The sequence below is a fragment of the Notothenia rossii genome (genome assembly GCF_949606895.1).
Source record: "Notothenia rossii genome assembly, chromosome: 6".
In the NCBI taxonomy this organism is placed as follows: Eukaryota; Metazoa; Chordata; class Actinopteri; order Perciformes; family Nototheniidae; genus Notothenia; species Notothenia rossii.
The window spans coordinates 463,168-485,667 of NC_136909.1; the positions used below are offsets into that span (position 1 = coordinate 463,168).

The window sequence follows — 22,500 nt, forward strand, 5'->3', positions numbered from 1 at the left end:
TCCACTGATCCTAATCCACTGATCCTGATCCACCTGATCCTGATCCACTGATCCTGATCCACCTGATCCTGATCCACTGATCCTGATCCACTGATCCTGATCCACTGATCCTAATCCACAGATCCTGATCCACTGATCCTGATCCACTGATCCTAATCCACAGATCCTGATCCACTGATCCTGATCCACTGATCCTGATCCACTGATCCTGATCCACTGATCCTAATCCACAGATCCTGATCCACTGATCCTGATCCACTGATCCTAATCCACTGATCCTGATCCACTGATCCTGATCCACTGATCCTCATCCACTGATCCTGATCCACCTGATCCTGATCCACTTGATCCTGATCCACTGATCCTAATCCACTGATCCTGATCCACCTGATCCTGATCCACTGATCCTGATCCACCTGATCCTGATCCACTGATCCTGATCCACCTGATCCTGATCCACCTGGGTCCAGGAGTTCAAAACTTTTAATCTCAATCAGATCCGATCAGATTTTGAAATCCCATTTGTTCTGATCCAGGATCAGGCAAGTCGGACAGATTTTGTCCCTGGAGTTCAAAGCAATTCAGGACAGGATCAGCCTGATCCAGATTACGAGTTTTCAAGATGACTAGATCCTGAATATCAGTGCTTTAATCCTACCGATCGCCATCTAGTGGACATGAAACATAATACAAGGAAGACAAGAGACCACATTCCAGAGACATCTATTGTCCGCAATTACTTTTGAAAGGTGATGACAGATGATGGACCTTTTTTTTTTTGAAGATATTTTTACTTTAATCTAAATTACATTTGTGATTGACAATCTTTGCTGTGATACTTTTATGAGCATAAACATTTATGTCATCAACATTTGGTTGAAAACAAAATAGGCCACCACAAACGTGACCAAACATGGAATAAATAAAATGTATTTCCCATGAAGGCTAAAAAGTGTGTATTATTTCAGTTAACAAACTTTGCCATCTTATTTAAATTGAAACATATTTCTAAATAAATGGTACAGTACATGTTGCTCTGCTAATCCACTGGAGATCCACCCCTCTGGTGGGATCAGGGTAATCCAGTTTTTTGGGATCAAACTGATCCCAATCCTGTGTTGTCGGTTTGAACTACCCGTTTTGAAGATTTGATCCAGATTAAAGCTTGGATTGGATTTCCTGATCGGATCAGATATCAAAGTCATCCTAATCCTGTTTGATTTTGAACTCCCCAAAATCCAAATCTGATTTGATCAGATAGGGATTCAAAGTGTTGAACTCCTGGGCCCTGATCCTGATCCACTGATCCTGATCCACTAATCCTGATCCACTGATCCTGATCCACCTGATCCTGATCCACTAATCCTGATCCACTGATCCTGATCCACTGATCCTGATCCACCTGATCCTGATCCACTAATCCTGATCCACTGATCTTGATCCACTGATCCTGATCCACTGATCCTGATCCACCTGATCCTGATCCACTAATCCTGATCCACTGATCCTGATCCACCTGATCCTGATCCACTGATCCTGATCCACTGATCCTGATCCACTGATCCTGATCCACCTGATCCTGATCCACTGATCCTGATCCACTAATCCTGATCCACTGATCCTGATCCACTGATCCTCATCCACTGATCCTGATCCACCTGATCCTGATCCACTGATCCTGATCCACTGATCCTGATCCACTAATCCTGATCCACTGATCCTGATCCACCTGATCCTGATCCACTGATCCTGATCCACTAATCCTGATCCACTGATCCTGATCCACTGATCCTGATCCACTGATCCTGATCCACCTGATCCTGATCCACTGATCCTGATCCACTGATCCTGATCCACTAATCCTGATCCACTGATCCTGATCCACTGATCCTGATCCACCTGATCCTGATCCACTGATCCTGATCCACCTGATCCTGATCCACTGATCCTGATTCACCTGATCCTGATCCACTGATCCTCATCCACTGATCCTGATTCACCTGATCCTGATCCACTGATCCTGATCCACTGATCCTGATCCACTAATCCTGATCCACTGATCCTGATCCACTGATCCTGATCCACTAATCCTGATCCACTGATCCTGATCCACTGATCCTGATCCACCTGATCCTGATCCACTGATCCTGATCCACTGATCCTGATCCACTAATCCTGATCCACTGATCCTGATCCACTGATCCTGATCCACCTGATCCTGATCCACTGATCCTGATCCACTGATCCTGATCCACTGATCCTGATCCACCTGATCCTGATCCACTGATCTTGATCCACTGATCCTGATCCACCTGATCCTGATCCACTAATCCTGATCCACTGATCCTGATCCACCTGATCCTGATCCACCTGATCCTGATCCACTGATCCTGATCCACTGATCCTGATCCACTGATCCTGATCCACCTGATCCTGATCCACTGATCCTGATCCACTGATCCTGATCCACTGATCCTCATCCACTGATCCTGATCCACCTGATCCTGATCCACTGATCCTGATCCACTGATCCTGATCCACTGATCCTCATACACTGATCCTGATCCACTGATCCTGATCCACTGATCCTGATCCACTGATCCTGATCCACTGATCCTGATCCACTAATCCTGATCCACTAATCCTGATCCACTGATCCTGATCCACTGATCCTGATCCACCTGATCCTGATCCACTGATCCTGATCCACCTGATCCTGATCCACTGATCCTGATTCACCTGATCCTGATCCACTGATCCTGATCCACTGATCCTGATCCACTGATCCTGATCCACCTGATCCTGATCCACTGATCCTGATCCACTGATCCTGATCCACCTGATCCTGATCCACTGATCCTGATCCACTGATCCTGATCCACTGATCCTGATCCACCTGATCCTGATCCACTGATCCTGATCCACTGATCCTGATCCACCTGATCCTGATCCACCTGATCCTGATCCACTGATCCTGATCCACCTGATCCTGATCCACCTGATCCTGATCCACTGATCCTGATTCACCTGATCCTGATCCACTGATCCTGATCCACTGATCCTGATCCACTGATCCTAATCCACTGATCCTGATCCACTGATCCTGATCCACCTGATCCTGATTCACCTGATCCTGATTCACCTGATCCTGATCCACTGATCCTGATCCACTGATCCTGATCCACTGATCCTGATCCACCTGATCCTGATCCACTGATCCTGATTCACCTGATCCTGATCCACTGATCCTGATCCACTGATCCTGATCCACTGATCCTGATCCACTGATCCACTGATCCACCTGATCCTGATCCACTGATCCTGATCCACTGATCCTAATCCACTGATCCTGATCCACTGATCCACTGATCCACCTGATCCTGATCCACTGATCCTGATCCACTGATCCTGATCCACCTGATCCTGATCCACCTGATCCTGATCCACTGATCCTGATCCACCTGATCCTGATCCACTGATCCTGATCCACTGATCCTGATCCACCTGATCCTGATCCACTGATCCTGATCCACTGATCCTGATCCACTGATCCTGATTCACCTGATCCTGATCCACTGATCCTGATCCACTGATCCTGATTCACTGATCCTGATCCACTGATCCTGATCCACCTGATCCTGATCCACCTGATCCTGATCCACTGATCCTGATCCACCTGATCCTGATCCACTGATCCTGATCCACTGATCCTGATCCACCTGATCCTGATCCACTGATCCTGATCCACTAATCCTGATCCACTAATCCTGATCCACTGATCCTGATCCACTGATCCTGATCCACCTGATCCTGATCCACTGATCCTGATCCACCTGATCCTGATCCACTGATCCTGATTCACCTGATCCTGATCCACTGATCCTGATCCACTGATCCTGATCCACTGATCCTGATCCACCTGATCCTGATCCACTGATCCTGATCCACTGATCCTGATCCACCTGATCCTGATCCACTGATCCTGATCCACTGATCCTGATCCACTGATCCTGATCCACCTGATCCTGATCCACTGATCCTGATCCACTGATCCTGATCCACCTGATCCTGATCCACCTGATCCTGATCCACTGATCCTGATCCACCTGATCCTGATCCACCTGATCCTGATCCACTGATCCTGATTCACCTGATCCTGATCCACTGATCCTGATCCACTGATCCTGATCCACTGATCCTGATCCACTGATCCTAATCCACTGATCCTGATCCACTGATCCTGATCCACCTGATCCTGATTCACCTGATCCTGATTCACCTGATCCTGATCCACTGATCCTGATCCACTGATCCTGATCCACTGATCCTGATCCACCTGATCCTGATCCACTGATCCTGATTCACCTGATCCTGATCCACTGATCCTGATCCACTGATCCTGATCCACTGATCCTGATCCACTGATCCACTGATCCACCTGATCCTGATCCACTGATCCTGATCCACTGATCCTAATCCACTGATCCTGATCCACTGATCCACTGATCCACCTGATCCTGATCCACTGATCCTGATCCACTGATCCTGATCCACCTGATCCTGATCCACCTGATCCTGATCCACTGATCCTGATCCACCTGATCCTGATCCACTGATCCTGATCCACTGATCCTGATCCACCTGATCCTGATCCACTGATCCTGATCCACTGATCCTGATCCACTGATCCTGATCCACTGATCCTGATTCACCTGATCCTGATCCACTGATCCTGATCCACTGATCCTGATTCACTGATCCTGATCCACTGATCCTGATCCACCTGATCCTGATCCACCTGATCCTGATCCACTGATCCTGATCCACCTGATCCTGATCCACTGATCCTGATCCACTGATCCTGATCCACCTGATCCTGATCCACCTGATCCTGATCCACTGATCCTGATCCACTGATCCTGATCCACTGATCCTGATCCACTGATCCTGATCCACCTGATCCTGATCCACTGATCCTGATTCACCTGATTCTGATCCACTGATCCTGATCCACTGATCCTGATCCACTGATCCTGATCCACCTGATCCTGATCCACCTGATCCTGATCCACTGATCCTGATCCACTGATCCTGATCCACTGATCCTGATCCACTGATCCTGGTCCAAGCCTTATCAAAAAAGTGTAATTTGATATAAGGGGGGCCTTATCTCTGCTGCTCTCAGTATTTTCTTTAACTTCATCACCTGCCTCTTCCTCTTCCTCTTCCTCTTCCTCTTCCTCCCTAACTGTTGGGAAAATAGTGAATGTTCCTTCTGTATCAGAGCAGCTCGTGATAAGAGAGGCCCTACGTAGCTGCGTACGGAGCCAGATGTCTGAATACATGCTGACACTCATGAGACACTGTGTTGAAGTCCTGACAGCTCTGTTCCTTGGCATGATGACACAGCCCCTAGAGAGACAGGCATATGGCTGTCATGCTTATTGCTCACGCCTTAGCTGATCTGAGCTAATGTCAGAAAACTGCTCTGAACCGGTATTCCTCCATCTCTCTTGTATATCAGCATATCAAGGACTCTACTCTGGGAACTATGTGTCCCGCGCAGCCCTGTGTGTGATGAGTATTTCCATTCTTGAGAGAAGAATAAATACATGGCTCCTGATTTTGAAGACCAAGCCGGTGATGAGATATTTTTCCTAACACTAACGTTCACCTTTACTCCTCTAGCTGCCTTCCTGTTCTGGTTCTGCTTCGCTCTGTTACTGCTGGTTTGGGAGGATAAGGCTGCTTCCCATTCAGAGGACGATGGGAATAGACCGAATAGACTCGAGCCGAGCTCTCATTGGTCCCTCTTCTTTAGAGAAGACCAGGAAATGATGGATACACGGATCGTGTTCAAATCAATAGGCACGCAATGACTCTAAAGAATAATGATCACGCCACCAAACACACATTCAGACTAAAGGAACCAGCCTGTTTGGAAAATGAGAGAAGTAGAAAGTACAGGTATTTGAGTTCAACATGTGAGAAGTAGAAAGTACAGGTATTTGAGTTCAACATGTGAGAAGTAGAAAGTACAGGTATTTGAGTTCAACATGTAAGAAGTAGAAAGTACAGGTATTTGAGTTCAACATGTAAGAAGTAGAAAGTACAGGTATTTGAGTTCAACATGTAAGAAGTAGAAAGTACAGGTATTTGAGTTCAACATGTAAGAAGTAGAAAGTACAGGTATTTGAGTTCAACATGTGAGAAGTAGAAAGTACAGGTATTTGAGTTCAACATGTGAGAAGTAGAAAGTACAGGTATTTGAGTTCAACATGTAAGAAGTAGAAAGTACAGGTATTTGAGTTCAACATGTAAGAAGTAGAAAGTACAGGTATTTGTGTTCAACATGTAAGAAGTAGAAAGTACAGGTATTTGAGTTCAACATGTGAGAAGTAGAAAGTACAGGTATTTGAGTTCAACATGTAAGAAGTAGAAAGTACAGGTATTTGAGTTCAACATGTAAGAAGTAGAAAGTACAGGTATTTGTGTTCAACATGTAAGAAGTAGAAAGTACAGGTATTTGTGTTCAACATGTAAGAAGTAGAAAGTACAGGTATTTGTGTTCAACATGTGAGAAGTAGAAAGTACAGGTATTTGAGTTCAACATGTAAGAAGTAGAAAGTACAGGTATTTGTGTTCAACATGTAAGAAGTAGAAAGTACAGGTATTTGTGTTCAACATGTAAGAAGTAGAAAGTACAGGTATTTGAGTTCAACATGTAAGAAGTAGAAAGTACAGGTATTTGTGTTCAACATGTAAGAAGTAGAAAGTACAGGTATTTGAGTTCAACATGTAAGAAGTAGAAAGTACAGGTATTTGTGTTCAACATGTAAGAAGTAGAAAGTACAGGTATTTGAGTTCAACATGTAAGAAGTAGAAAGTACAGGTATTTGAGTTCAACATGTAAGAAGTCAAAGTAAAAAGTGGTCAGAAACATAAGCAGTGGAGTAAAGTACTGGTACCAGGAACATGTCCTTAGGTACAGTAACGAGGTATTTGTACTCCAATACTTCCCACCTCTGGCAACAGGCATGTGTTCACACCTGATGACATCACAGTACTAAGATTTACCCAGCAGTCATTCCCATAACTTGGTTTTTCTTCCTCTCACAGTTTGAAACTCTGGATCAGAAGATTATTAGCTCCTCAGGTTCGTGCTACCACAACAAGAGAAAACACTGGTCATCTTCAATCACACAAACTTTATTAATGTCAACACATCTCTGATGGCCCTGATCACATGACACCAAGATACACGCATGCACACACACACAGTCTGGGCCGCTGCATATTTCATTTGAACAGATACGCGTCCTCACATATACATTATTATCTCGGAATATTCTGTAAACATTGATCTTAACAGTGAACTACGATCACAGGTGTGTGTGAGGAGCTGCGTTCAACGCGCAGAGCAACACGTGCAACACTTCACTGCAAACACTAAAGCACAGCAGCTAACCTCCTGCTAACCTCCTGCTAACCTCCTGCTAACCTCCTGCTAACAAACGCTAGCATTGAAAAAAATGGGGGAATCGTGTTGGTGAACACGAATCAATAGATTAATTTTGTGACTATAACAGGAAATGCCGTGAGACTATGTTGAGCATTCTGCTAACCTCAGCCAATGTTCTGGCTACATCTGCTAATATAGCCTACTGCGAACAAATGCTAGCATATGGTAACCCTACACTAACACTCTGCTACTGTCCTGCTAATGTCCTGCCAGCTTTATACTAATGCTTTATTATGCTAACATTTGGCTAGCGTTCAGCTCTGCTAACATCGTGTTAAAAGTTAAGCTATGCTAACGTTGTGCTAACAGTTAAGCTATGCTAACGTTGTGCTAACAGTGGAGCGTGTGTTGTGTTGAACGCAGCTCGGAACAGAAACAGTACCACATCATGAAGCTACACAAACACAGGTTGAATAATTAGATCAGCATTTAGAGATGACATGGTCTGAAACATCGAGCAGCTCTCATTTCCTCGCCTGCAGTCCTCAGAGCATCACAGTTTGAATCAGAGGAGACCAAGAGACACCTCGTGTGTCCAAGGGAGAAGTGCCATTGGCTCTCGATGGAGGAAAGCTAACGAAGCTAACTGTGTTCACATCATTCCATTAACATTATTTTCATGTAATAAATAAATAGATAGATTAATAAATATATAAATTAAATCAACATGTACACTTTACACTGTAAAGAAAATAATAACATTTCACAATAAAAGCATCTCAGGAGATGAACGTAAACTAACAGACGCTCTCCTGACGTGCTGCATTATCATCGGTGAAAAGCCCCCGTACGTATTCATACAGCTCTATGACACTAAGTTACTATCTCATGTGACTGGGATCCTTAGAAAGACTTTATAAAATGCTTTTATTGTTATTCATGTTTGTGAGTGTAATGCAGTACAGACAGCAGAGAGCCAATGGGAATGAAGACACTCTGTATTGCTGTTATAAATACATGAGACCCAGAACCCTTATTCCTGCATCACTGGTGGACAGAGACAGCTTCAGCAGAGACACACAGCCTGGGGGGTTATCCGTCGATAGAGGACTGGGGGCTCTCTCCGTGGGCCGGGCTGCCTTTACTGGGACGACTGGGAACAACAAGGAGAAGAATACATTAGTCAGCAGAAAGAGAGGTCAGTGAACTGTGGTACCTGGGGGGTTACAGAGGGTCAGTGAACTGTGGTACCTGGGGGGTCACAGAGGGTCAGTGAACTGTGGTACCTGGGGGGTTACAGAGGGTCAGTGAACTGTGGTACCTGGGGGGTTACAGAGGGTCAGTGAACTGTGGTACCTGGGGGGTTACAGAGGGTCAGTGAACTGTGGTACCTGGGGGGTCACAGAGGGTCAGTGAACTGTGGTACCTGGGGGGTTACAGAGGGTCAGTGAACTGTGGTACCTGGGGGGTTACAGAGGGTCAGTGAACTGTGGTACCTGGGGGGTTACAGAGGGTCAGTGAACTGTGGTACCTGGGGGGTTACAGAGGCTCAGTGAACTGTGGTACCTGGGGGGTTACAGAGGGTCAGTGAACTGTGGTACCTGGGGGGTTACAGAGGGTCAGTGAACTGTGGTACCTGGGGGGTTACAGAGGGTCAGTGAACTGTGGTACCTGGGGGGTTACAGAGGGTCAGTGAACTGTGGTACCTGGGGGGCGTGTGAGTGTGTGTCGTGTGTGAGTGTGTGAGTGTTTGAGTGTGTGAGTGTGTGTAGTGTGTGTGTGTGTGTAGTGTTTGTAGTGTGTGAGTGTGTGTAGTGTGTGTAGTGTGTGAGTGTGTGTAGTGTGTGTAGTGTGTGTAGTGTGTGTAGTGTTTGTAGTGTGTGTGTGTGTGTAGTGTGTGTAGTGTGTGAGTGTGTGTAGTGTGTGAGTGTGTGAGTGTATGTAGTGTGTGTAGTGTGTGTAGGGTGTGAGTGTGTGTAGTGTGTGTAGTGTGTGTAGTGTGTGTAGTGTGTGTAGTGTGTGTAGTGTGTGTAGGGTGTGAGTGTGTGTAGTGTGTGTAGTGTTTGTAGGGTGTGAGTGTGTGTAGTGTGTAGTGTGTGTAGTGTGTGTAGTGTGTGTAGGGTGTGTAGTGTTTGTAGTGTGTGTAGTGTGTGTAGTGTGTGTAGTGTGTGTAGTGTGTGTAGGGTGTGAGTGTGTGTAGTGTGTGTAGTGTTTGTAGTGTGTGTAGTGTGTGTAGTGTGTGTAGTGTGTGTAGTGTGTGTAGGGTGTGAGTGTGTGTAGTGTGTGTAGTGTGTGTAGTGTGTGTAGTGTGTGTAGTGTGTGTAGTGTGTGTGTGTGTGTGAGTGTGTGTAGTGTGTGTAGTGTGTGAGTGTGTGAGTGTGTGAGTGTTTGTAGTGTGTGTGTGTGTGTTGTGTGTGTAGTGTGTGTAGTGTGTGTAGTGTGTGAGTGTGTGAGTGTGTGTAGGGTGTGAGTGTGTGTAGTGTGAGTGTGTGTGTGTGTGTGTGTGTGTGTGTGTGTAGTGTGTGAGTGTGTGTAGTGTGTGAGTGTGTGTGTGTGTGTGTGTGTGTGTGTGTGTGTGTGTGTGTGTGTAGTGTGTGAGTGTGTGTAGTGTGTGAGTGTGAGTGTGTGTGTGTGTGTGTGTGTGTGTGTGTGTGTGTGTGTGTGTGTGTGTGTGTGTGTGTAGTGTGTGAGTGTGTGTAGTGTGTGAGTGTGTGTGTGTAGTGTGTGTGTAGTGTGTGAGTGTGTGTAGTGTGAGTGTGTGTAGTGTGTGTGTGTGTGTGTGTGTGTGTGTAGTGTGTGTGTAGTGTGTGAGTGTGTGTAGTGTGTGTAGTGTGTGTAGGGTGTGAGTGTGTGAGTGTGTGAGTGTGTGTAGTGTGTGTAGTGTGTGTAGTGTGTGTAGGGTGTGAGTGTGTGAGTGTGTGAGTGTGTGTAGTGTGTGTAGTGTGTGTAGGGTGTGAGTGTGTGAGTGTTTGTAGTGTGTGTAGTGTGTGTAGTGTGTGAGTGTGTGTAGTGTGTGAGTGTGTGAGTGTTTGTAGTGTGTGTAGTGTGTGAGTGTATGTAGTGTGTGTAGTGTGTGTAGGGTGTGAGTGTGTGTAGTGTGTGAGTGTGTGAGTGTTTGTAGTGTGTGTAGTGTGTGTAGTGTGTGTAGTGTGTGAGTGTGTGAGTGTGTGAGTGTGTGAGTGTTTGTAGTGTGTGAGTGTGTGAGTGTGTGAGTGTGTGAGTGTTTGTAGTGTGTGAGTGTTTGAGTGTGTGAGTGTGTGTAGTGTGTGTAGTGTGTGTAGTGTGTGTAGTGTGTGAGTGTGTGAGTGTGTGAGTGTGTGAGTGTTTGTAGTGTGTGTAGTGTGTGAGTGTGTGAGTGTGTGAGTGTGTGAGTGTTTGTAGTGTGTGTAGTGTGTGTGTGAGTGTGTGAGTGTGTGAGTGTGTGTAGTGTGTGAGTGTGTGTAGTGTGTGTAGTGTGTAGTGTGTGTAGTGTGTGTAGTGTGTGTAGTGTGTGAGTGTGTGTAGTGTGTGTAGTGTGTGAGTGTGTGTAGTGTGTGTAGTGTGTGTGTGTGTGTAGTGTGTGTAGTGTGTGTAGTGTGTGTAGTGTGTGTAGTGTGTAGTGTGTGTAGTGTGTGTAGTGTGAGAGTGTGTGTAGTGTGTGTAGTGTGTGTAGTGTGTGTAGTGTGTGTAGTGTGTGTAGTGTGTGAGTGTGTGTAGTGTGTGTAGTGTGTGAGTGTGTGTAGTGTGTGAGTGTGTGAGTGTATGTAGTGTGTGAGTGTGTGTAGTGTGTGTAGTGTGTGTAGTGTGTGAGTGTGTGTAGTGTGTGAGTGTATGTAGTGTGTGAGTGTATGTAGTGTGTGAGTGTGTGTAGTGTGTGTAGTGTGTGTAGTGTGTGAGTGTGTGTAGTGTGTGAGTGTATGTAGTGTGTGAGTGTGTGTAGTGTGTGTAGTGTGTAGTGTGTGTAGTGTGTGAGTGTATGTAGTGTGTGTAGTGTATGTAGTGTGTGTAGTGTGTAGTGTGTGTAGTGTGTGTAGTGTGTAGTGTGTGTAGTGTGTGTAGTGTGTGTAGTGTCTGGATTGAAGAGACAGAGAGGTGAGTGGGATGCAGGAGCCAACACACACACTGACAGGTGGATGGATCTGTCAATCACACTGCTAGTCAGGATGCTGTGGGCGTGGTCACATGGCGAGGGCTGCGATCTGATTGGACGATGAGGCACACAGACAGTGACATCACACAGACAGTGACATCACACAGACAGATGACGTACCATTGGTGGTCTCCTCACTGGTCACTGATAGAGATTCTGAAAGATAACCATATATGGTCAATATGACAGGGGCGGGGCTACCTGGCAACTTCCTGTCTGTCCTTATAAGGTAGCGTTAGAACTGGATCACACAAACAGAGACAGCAGACAGGCAGACAGACAGGTGAGAGACAGACAGACAGGTGAGGGATAGACAGACAGACAGGTGAGGGATAGACAGACAGACAGGTGAGAGACAGACACACAGACAGGTGAGAGACAGACAGACAGACAGGTGAGGGATAGACAGACAGACAGGTGAGAGACAGACAGACAGACAGGTGAGAGACAGACAGACAGGTGAGAGACAGACAGACAGGTGAGGGATAGACAGACAGACACACAGACAGGTGAGAGACAGACAGACAGACAGGTGAGGGATAGACAGACAGACAGGTGAGAGACAGACAGACAGGTGAGAGACAGACAGACAGGTGAGGGATAGACAGACAGACACACAGACAGGTGAGAGACAGACAGACAGACAGGTGAGGGATAGACAGACAGACAGGTGAGAGACAGACAGACAGGTGAGGGATGGACAGACAGGTGAGGGATAGACAGACAGACAGACAGGTGAGAGACAGACAGACAGGTGAGGTATAGACAGACAGACAGGTGAGAGACAGACAGACAGATAGACAGGTGAGGGATAGACAGACAGACAGGTGAGAGACAGAAAGACAGACAGACAGGTGAGGGATAGACAGACAGACAGGTGAGAGACAGACAGACAGGTGAGGGATGGACGGACAGACAGGTGAGAGACAGACAGACAGATAGACAGGTGAGGGATGGACAGACAGACAGGTGACAGACAGACAAACAGACAGACAGGTGAGGGATGGACAGACAGACAGACAGAGAGACAGACAGGTGAGGGATGGACAGACAGACAGACAGAGAGACAGACAGGTGAGGGATGGACAGACAGACAGACAGAGAGACAGACAGGTGAGGGATGGACAGACAGACAGGCAGACAGACAGACAGACAGGTGAGAGACAGACAGACATGGCTCAAGCTCGATGGGGGGGATGGGCTGCTAGCTTAGCATAAACACTATTAGCTAGTCCTGGGGGGGCGGGGGGAAGTGATGAAGAGGAGGGAGAGGATGGAGGAGTGATGAAGAGGAGGGAGAGGATGGAGGACTGCTGAAGAGGAGAGAGAGAATGGAGGAGTGATGAAGAGGAGGGAGAGGATGGAGGAGTGATGAAGAGGAGGGAGAGGATGGAGGAGTGATGAAGAGGAGAGAGAGGATGGAGGAGTGATGAAGAGGAGGATGAAGAGGAGGATGAAGAGGAAGAAAGGACGTCTTTCTTCTTCTTGTCTGCAGGTGGTTTGTGGATCTCTGCTTTCGTTCTAAAGCACCAACGAAGAAGAAGTGTTATACCTGGGCACTCCTGGAGGGGGGGGAGCTCTGTTGGGGCGGGAGGGGGCTCCGGGGTCCGGAGACACAGCTGGGCGGGAGGGGGGGGGGGGCGGCCCTGCCCCCGGGGCGAGGGGGACCCGGGGGGGCCCGGCGCTGAGGGGTAGGGCTGCACATCGGAGACCTGCAGAGAGAGAGAGAGAGAGAGAGAGAGGAGTTCAGAGACAGAGAGAGAGAGAGAGAGAGAGAGAGAGAGAGGAGTTCAGAGACAGAGAGAGAGAGAGGAGTTCAGAGACAGAGAGAGAGGAGTTCAGAGACAGAGAGAGAGAGAGAGAGAGAGAGAGAGGAGAGAGGAGACAGAGAGAGAGAGAGGAGTTCAGAGAGAGAGAGAGGAGAGAGGAGAGAGAGAGAGGAGTTCAGAGACAGAGAGAGGAGTTCAGAGACAGAGAGAGAGAGAGAGAGAGAGAGAGAGAGAGGAGTTCAGAGAGAGAGAGAGGAGTTCAGAGAGAGAGGGAGGAGTTCAGAGAGAGAGAGAGGAGTTCAGAGAGAGAGGGAGGAGTTCAGAGACAGAGAGAGAGGAGTTCAGAGAGAGAGGAGTTCAGAGAGAGAGAGAGAGAGAGGAGTTCAGAGAGAGAGAGGAGAGAGGAGAGAGGGAGGAGTTCAGGGAGGGAGAGAGGAGAGAGGAGAGAGGGAGGAGAGAGGAGAGAGAGAGAGGAGTTCAGAGAGAGAGAGAGGAGTTCAGAGACAGAGGGGGGAGTTCAGAGAGAGAGAGAGAGGAGTTCAGAGAGAGAGACGAGTTCAGAGAGAGAGAGAGGAGTTCAGAGAGAGAGAGAGGAGTTCAGAGAGAGAGACGAGTTCAGAGAGAGAGAGAGGAGTTCAGAGACAGAGAGAGAGGAGTTCAGAGAGAGACAGAGAGGAGTTCAGAGAGAGAGGGAGGAGTTCAGAGAGAGAGAGAGGAGTTCAGAGAGAGAGAGAGGAGTTCAGAGACAGAGAGGAGTTCAGAGAGAGAGAGAGAGGAGTTCAGAGACAGAGAGAGAGGAGTTCAGAGACAGAGAGGAGTTCAGAGAGAGAGAGAGAGGAGTTCAGAGAGAGAGGGAGGAGTTCAGAGAGAGAGAGAGAGGAGTTCAGAGAGAGGGAGGAGTTCAGAGACAGAGAGGAGTTCAGAGAGAGAGAGAGAGAGGAGTTCAGAGACAGAGAGGAGTTCAGAGAGAGAGAGAGAGAGGAGTTCAGAGAGAGAGAGAGAGGAGTTCAGAGACAGAGAGGAGTTCAGAGACAGAGAGAGGAGTTCAGAGAGAGAGAGAGGAGTTCAGAGACAGAGAGGAGTTCAGAGAGAGAGAGAGAGAGGAGTTCAGAGACCGAGAGGAGTTCAGAGAGAGAGAGAGAGGAGTTCAGAGACAGAGAGGAGTTCAGAGAGAGAGAGAGAGAGGAGTTCAGAGACCGAGAGGAGTTCAGAGAGAGAGAGAGAGGAGTTCAGAGACAGAGAGAGGAGTTCAGAGACAGAGAGGAGTTCAGAGAGAGAGAGAGAGGAGTTCAGAGACAGAGAGAGGAGTTCAGAGACAGAGAGAGAGAGAGGAGTTCAGAGACAGAGAGAGGAGTTCAGAGAGAGAGAGAGGAGTTCAGAGAGAGAGAGGAGTTCAGAGACAGAGAGGAGTTCAGAGACAGAGAGAGAGGAGTTCAGAGAGAGAGAGAGGGAGGAGTTCAGAGACAGAGAGGAGTTCAGAGAGAGAGAGGAGTTCAGAGACAGAGAGGAGTTCAGAGACAGAGAGAGGAGTTCAGAGAGAGAGAGAGGAGTTCAGAGACAGAGAGGAGTTCAGAGAGAGGGAGAGGAGTTCAGAGAGAGAGAGAGGAGTTCAGAGAGAGAGAGAGGAGTTCAGAGAGAGAGAGAGAGGAGTTCAGAGAGAGAGAGAGAGGAGTTCAGAGAGAGAGAGAGGAGTTCAGAGAGAGAGAGGAGTTCAGAGACAGAGAGAGGAGTTCAGAGAGAGAGAGAGGAGTTCAGAGAGAGAGAGAGGAGTTCAGAGACAGAGAGGAGTTCAGAGAGAGAGAGAGGAGTTCAGAGACAGAGAGGAGTTCAGAGAGAGAGAGAGAGGAGTTCAGAGAGAGAGAGAGAGGAGTTCAGAGAGAGAGAGAGGAGTTCAGAGACAGAGAGGAGTTCAGAGAGAGAGAGAGAGGAGTTCAGAGAGAGAGAGGAGTTCAGAGAGAGAGAGAGAGGAGTTCAGAGAGAGAGAGAGAGGAGTTCAGAGAGAGAGAGAGAGGAGTTCAGAGAGAGAGAGAGGAGTTCAGAGAGAGAGAGGAGTTCAGAGAGAGAGAGAGAGAGAGAGGAGTTCAGAGAGAGAGAGAGAGGAGTTCAGAGAGAGAGAGAGGAGTTCAGAGAGAGAGAGGAGTTCAGAGAGAGAGAGAGAGAGAGAGGAGTTCAGAGAGAGAGAGAGAGGAGTTCAGACAGAGAGAGAGGAGTTCAGAGAGAGAGAGAGAGGAGTTCAGAGAGAGAGAGAGGAGTTCAGAGAGAGAGAGGAGTTCAGAGAGAGAGAGAGAGGAGTTCAGAGAGAGAGAGAGAGGAGTTCAGAGAGAGAGAGAGGAGTTCAGAGACAGAGAGGAGTTCAGAGAGAGAGAGAGAGGAGTTCAGAGAGAGAGAGAGAGGAGTTCAGAGAGAGAGAGAGGAGTTCAGAGACAGAGAGGAGTTCAGAGAGAGAGAGAGAGGAGTTCAGAGAGAGAGAGAGGAGTTCAGAGACAGAGAGGAGTTCAGAGAGAGAGAGAGAGGAGTTCAGAGAGAGAGAGAGAGGAGTTCAGAGAGAGAGAGAGGAGTTCAGAGACAGAGAGGAGTTCAGAGACAGAGAGGAGTTCAGAGAGACAGAGAGAGGAGTTCAGAGACAGAGAGAGGAGTTCAGAGACAGAGAGAGGAGTTCAGAGACAGAGAGGAGTTCAGAGACAGAGAGAGGAGTTCAGAGAGAGAGAGAGAGAGAGAGGAGTTCAGAGACAGAGAGAGGAGAGAGGAGAGAGAGAGAGGAGTTCAGAGAGAGAGAGAGGAGTTCAGAGAGAGAGGGAGGAGTTCAGAGAGAGAGAGAGAGGAGTTCAGAGAGAGAGAGAGGAGTTCAGAGAGAGAGAGAGAGGAGTTCAGAGACAGAGAGAGAGGAGTTCAGAGACAGAGAGGAGTTCAGAGACAGAGAGAGGAGTTCAGAGACAGAGAGAGAGGAGTTCAGAGAGAGAGAGGAGTTCAGAGAGAGAGAGGAGTTCAGAGACAGAGAGAGAGGAGTTCAGAGAGAGAGAGAGGAGTTCAGAGACAGAGAGGAGTTCAGAGAGAGAGAGAGAGGAGTTCAGAGAGAGAGAGAGAGGAGTTCAGAGAGAGAGAGAGGAGTTCAGAGACAGAGAGGAGTTCAGAGAGAGAGAGAGAGGAGTTCAGAGACAGAGAGGAGTTCAGAGAGAGAGAAGGAGTTCAGAGACAGAGAGAGGAGTTCAGAGACAGAGAGGAGTTCAGAGAGAGAGAAGGAGTTCAGAGACAGAGAGGAGTTCAGAGAGAGAGAGAGAGGAGTTCAGAGAGAGAGAGAGAGGAGTTCAGAGAGAGAGAGAGGGGTTCAGAGACAGAGAGGAGTTCAGAGAGAGAGAGAGAGGAGTTCAGAGACAGAGAGGAGTTCAGAGAGAGAGAAGGAGTTCAGAGACAGAGAGAGGAGTTCAGAGACAGAGAGGAGTTCAGAGAGAGAGAAGGAGTTCAGAGACAGAGAGGAGTTCAGAGAGAGAGAGAGAGGAGTTCAGAGAGAGAGAGAGAGGAGTTCAGAGAGAGAGAGAGGAGTTCAGAGACAGAGAGGAGTTCAGAGAGAGAGAGAGAGGAGTTCAGAGACAGAGAGAGAGGAGTTCAGAGACAGAGAGAGGAGTTCAGAGAGAGAGAAGGAGTTCAGAGACAGAGAGAGAGGAGTTCAGAGAGAGAGAAGGAGTTCAGAGACAGAGAGAGGAGTTCAGAGACAGAGAGGAGTTCAGAGAGAGAGAGAGGAGTTCAGAGAGAGAGAGAGGAGTTCAGAGACAGAGAGGAGTTCAGAGAGAGAGAGAGGAGTTCAGAGAGAGAGAGAGAGGAGTTCAGAGACAGAGAGAGGAGTTCAGAGACAGAGAGGAGTTCAGAGAGAGAGAAGGAGTTTAGAGACAGAGAGAGGAGTTCAGAGACAGAGAGGAGTTCAGAGAGAGAGAGAGGAGTTCAGAGAGAGAGAGAGGAGTTCAGAGACAGAGAGGAGTTCAGAGAGAGAGAGAGAGGAGTTCAGAGAGAGAGAGAGGAGTTCAGAGACAGAGAGGAGTTCAGAGAGAGAGAGAGAGAGGAGTTCAGAGACAGAGAGAGGAGTTCAGAGACAGAGAGAGGAGTTCAGAGACAGAGAGGAGTTCAGAGAGAGAGAAGGAGTTCAGAGAGAGAGAGAGGAGTTCAGAGACAGAGAGGAGTTCAGAGAGAGAGAGAGGAGTTCAGAGACAGAGAGGAGTTCAGAGAGAGAGAGAGGAGTTCAGAGACAGAGAGGAGTTCAGAGAGAGAGAAGGAGTTCAGAGACAGAGAGAGGAGTTCAGAGAGAGAGGGGGGAGTTCAGGGAGGGAGGGGGCTCGTTACCTGCGTCCTGACGGCGTGCCCTGCACCTGCAGCCAGGAGTCGTCCACAGGTGGGGGCATGGAGGTGGTGATGGTGGAGGTGCTGATGTCCCCGATGATGCTCAGCCCCTCCTTCAGGGCGTGGTACATCTTCAGCATCTCGTCCCGGTGCTGAGCCTGAGACACATCTGAGGTCAGAGGACATCGTAGACTTCTATACAACACAACCTCTCACCTGTCTGTCTCTCACCTGTCCCTCTCACCTGTCGGTCTCTCACCTGTCTGTGTCTCACCTGTCTGTCTCACCTGTCCCTCTCGCCTGTCTGTCTCTCACCTGTCTGTGTCTCACCTGTCTGTCTCACCTGTCTGTCTCTCACCTGTCTGTCTCTCACCTGTCTGTCTCTCACCTTTCTCTCTCCACCTGTCTGTCTCACCTGTCCCTCTCTCACCTGTCTGTCTCTCACCTGTCTGTCTCTCACCTGTCTGTCTCTCACCTTTCTCTCTCCACCTGTCTGTCTCTCACCTGTCTGTCTCTCACCTGTCTGTCTCTCACCTGTCCCACTCACCTGTCTGTCTCTCACCTTTCTCTCTCCACCTGTCTGTCTCTCACCTGTCTGTCTCTCACCTGTCTCTGTCTCACCTGTCCCTCTCTCACCTGTCTGTCTCTCACCTGTCTGTCTCTCACCTTTGTCTCTCCACCTGTCTGTCTCTCACCTGTCTGTCTCTCACCTGTCTGTCTCTCACCTGTCTGTGTCTCACCTGTCTGTCTCTCACCTGTCCTTCTCACCTCTCTGTCTCTCACCTGTCCCTCTCTCACCTGTCTGTCTCTCACCTGTCTTTCTCTCACCTTTCTCTCTCCACCTGTCTGTCTCTCACCTGTCCCTCTCACCTGTCTGTCTCTCACCTTTCTCTCTCCACCTGTCTGTCTCTCACCTGTCTGTCTCACCTGTCCCTCTCTCACCTGTCTGTCTCTCACCTTTGTCTCTCCACCTGTCTGTGTCTCACCTGTCTGTCTCTCACCTGTCTGTCTCTCACCTGTCTGTGTCTCACCTGTCTGTCTCTCACCTGTCTTTCTCTCACCTTTCTCTCTCCACCTGTCTGTCTCTCACCTGTCTATCTCTCACCTGTCTGTGTCTCACCTGTCTGTCTCTCACCTGTCCCTCTCACCTGTCTGTCTCTCACCTGTCCCTCTCTCACCTGTCTGTGTCTCACCTGTCCCTCTCACCTGTCTGTCTCTCACCTCTCTGTCTCTCACCTGTCTGTCTCTCACCTGTCTTTCTCTCACCTTTCTCTCTCCACCTGTCTGTGTCTCACCTGTCCCTCTCACCTGTCTGTCTCTCACCTGTCTGTCTCTCACCTGTCCCTCTCTCACCTGTCTGTGTCTCACCTGTCCCTCTCACCTGTCTGTCTCTCACCTGTCTGTCTCTCACCTGTCCCTCTCTCACCTGTCCCTCTCCACCTTTCTGTCTCTCACCTGTCTGTCTCTCACCTGTCTGTCTCTCACCTGTCCCTCTCACCTGTCCCTCTCTCACCTGTCTGTCTCTCACCTGTCTGTCTCTCACCTGTCCCTCTCACCTGTCCCTCTCTCACCTGTCTGTCTCTCACCTGTCTGTCTCTCACCTGTCTGTCTCTCACCTGTCCCTCTCTCACCTGTCTGTCTCTCACCTGTCTGTCTCTCACCTGTCCCTCTCACCTGTCCCTCTCTCACCTGTCTGTCTCTCACCTGTCTGTCTCTCACCTTTCTCTCTCCACCTGTCTGTCTCTCACTTGTCCCTCTCACCTGTCCCTCTCTCACCTGTCTGTCTCTCACCTTTCTCTATCCACCTGTCTGTCTCTCACCTGTCTTTCTCTCACCTGTCCCTCTCTCACCTGTCTGTCTCTCACCTGTCTGTCTCTCACCTTTCTCTCTCCACCTGTCTGTCTCTCACCTGTCCCTCTCACCTGTCCCTCTCTCACCTGTCTGTCTCTCACCTGTCTGTCTCTCACCTTTCTCTCTCCACCTGTCTGTCTCTCACCTGTCCCTCTCACCTGTCCCTCCCTCACCTGTCTGTCTCTCACCTGTCCCTCTCACCTCTCCCTCTCTCACCTGTCTGTCTCTCACCTGTCTGTCTCTCACTTGTCTGTCTCTCACCTTTCTCTCTCCACCTGTCTGTCTCTCACCTGTCCCTCTCACCTGTCCCTCTCTCACCTGTCTGTCTCTCACCTTTCTCTCTCCACCTGTCTGTCTCTCACCTTTCTCTCTCACCTGTCTGTCTCTCACCTGTCTGTCTCTCACCTTTCCCTCTCACCTGTCCCTCTCTCACCTGTCTTTCTCTCCACCTGTCTGTCCCTCACCTGTCTGTCTCTCCACCTGTCTGTCTCTCACCTGTCTGTCTCTCCACCTGTCTGTCTCTCACCTGTCTGTCTCTCCACCTGTCTGTCTCTCAACTTTCTCTCTCCACCTGTCTGTCTCTCACCTGTCTGTCTCTCCACCTGTCTGTCTCTCACCTGTCTCTCCACCTGTCTGTCTCTCCACCTGTCTGTCTCTCACCTGTCTGTCTCTCACCTGTCTGTCTCTCCACCTGTCTGTCTCTCCACCTGTCTGTCTCTCACCTGTCTCTCACCTGTCTGTCTCTCCACCTGTCTGTCTCTCCACCTGTCTCTCCACCTGTCTGTCTCTCACCTGTCTGTCTCTCCACCTGTCTGTCTCTCACCTGTCTGTCTCTCCACCTGTCTGTCTCTCACCTGGTCCTGTGATTCCTCCATCAGGGTGTTCTGGTCTCCACAGGAGTAAAGGTGTGCGAGCAGGTCCGAGTGGATGAACTCCTTCGTCTGGGGAACAGAGGGGAGGTCACATGACTGATGACATCACGTCCTGTGTTTGTGTGTGTGTGTGTGTGTGTGTGTGTGTGTGTGTGTGTGTGTGTGTGTGTGTGTGTGTGTGTGTGTGTGTGTGTGTGTGTGTGTGTGTGTGTGTGTGTGTGTGTGTGTGTGTGGCGTACGTTGTTGACCATCAGGTGCATGATGGTCTTGGGGATGAGGTCTCTGACGGTGCGGTGGATGATGGACAGGTAGGAGTCCACCAGGTTCCTGACGATCTCCACCTGGCGCTCCAGCTGAGGGTCCAGGCTGTGGATCTGCCCGTCGCCCATCGCCTCCTCCACCTCCACCTGAGAATCACATCACACCTCCACCTGTCACACCTCCACCTGAGAATCACATCACACCTCCACCTGTCACACCTCCACCTGAGAATCACATCACACCTCCACCTGTCACACCTCCACCTGAGAATCACATCACACCTCCACCTGTCACACCTCCACCTGAGAATCACATCACACCTCCACCTGTCACACCTCCACCTGAGAATCACATCACACCTCCACCTGTCACACCTCCACCTGAGAATCACATCACACCTCCACCTGTCACACCTCCACCTGAGAATCACATCACACCTCCACCTGTCACACCTCCAGCTGTCACACCTCCACCTGTCACACCTCCAGCTGAGAGTCACATCACACCTCCACCTGTCACACCTCCACCTGTCACACCTCCACCTGTCACACCTCCAGCTGAGAGTCACATCACACCTCCAGCTGAGAGTCACATCACACCTCCACCTGTCACACCTCCACCTGTCACACCTCCACCTGTCACACCTCCACCTGTCACACCTCCAGCTGAGAGTCACATCACACCTCCACCTGTCACACCTCCACCTGTCACACCTCCAGCTGAGAGTCACATCACACCTCCACCTGAGAGTCACATCACACCTCCAGCTGAGAGTCACATCACACCTCCACCTGTCACACCTCCACCTGTCACACCTCCACCTGTCACACCTCCAGCTGAGAGTCACATCACACCTCCACCTGTCACATCTCCAGCTGAGAGTCACATCACACCTCCACCTGTCACACCTCCACCTGTCACACCTCCACCTGAGAGTCACATCACACCTCCACCTGAGAGTCACATCACACCTCCACCTGTCACACCTCCACCTGAGAGTCACATCACACCTCCACCTGTCACACCTCCACCTGAGAGTCACATCACACCTCCACCTGTCACACCTCAACCTGTCACACCTCCACCTGAGAGTCACATCACACCTCCACCTGTCACACCTCCACCTGTCACACCTCCACCTGAGAGTCACATCACACCTCCACCTGTCACACCTCCACCTGTCACACCTCCACCTGAGAGTCACATCACACCTCCACCTGTCACACCTCCACCTGTCACACCTCCACCTGTCACACCTCCACCTGAGAGTCACATCACACCTCCACCTGTCACACCTCCACCTGTCACACCTCCACCTGTCACACCTCCACCTGAGAGTCACATAACACCTTCACCTGTCACACCTCCACCTGTCACACCTCCACCTGTCACACCTCCACCTGAGAGTCACATCACACCTCCACCTGTCACACCTCCACCTGAGAGTCACATAACACCTTCACCTGTCACACCTCCACCTGAGAATCACATCACACCTCCACCTGTCACACCTCCACCTGAGAATCACATCACACCTCCACCTGTCACACCTCCACCTGAGAATCACATCACACCTCCACCTGTCACACCTCCACCTGAGAATCACATCACACCTCCACCTGTCACACCTCCACCTGAGAGTCACATCACACCTCCACCTGTCACACCTCCACCTGTCACACCTCCACCTGAGAATCACATCACACCTCCACCTGTCACACCTCCACCTGAGAATCACATCACACCTCCACCTGTCACACCTCCACCTGTCACACCTCCACCTGAGAATCACATCACACCTCCACCTGTCACACCTCCACCTGAGAA

At 49.4% G+C, this 22,500-nt stretch overlaps 1 protein-coding gene across 1 annotated transcript in view; it reads right to left on the reverse strand.

Moving 5' to 3' along the window:
• Window positions 1-7,188: 7,188 nt before the first annotated feature.
• Window positions 7,189-22,500, reverse strand: part of LOC307043304 (dynamin-1-like) — a 46,702-nt gene continuing 31,390 nt past the window's right edge. The window contains 6 exon segments of the mRNA XM_079687671.1: window positions 7,189-8,615; window positions 13,144-13,227; window positions 13,229-13,303; window positions 17,693-17,847; window positions 20,395-20,481; window positions 20,652-20,819. Of these exon segments, the coding sequence (XP_079543797.1) occupies window positions 8,555-8,615; window positions 13,144-13,227; window positions 13,229-13,303; window positions 17,693-17,847; window positions 20,395-20,481; window positions 20,652-20,819 (630 nt within the window). The 3' untranslated portion in view covers window positions 7,189-8,554.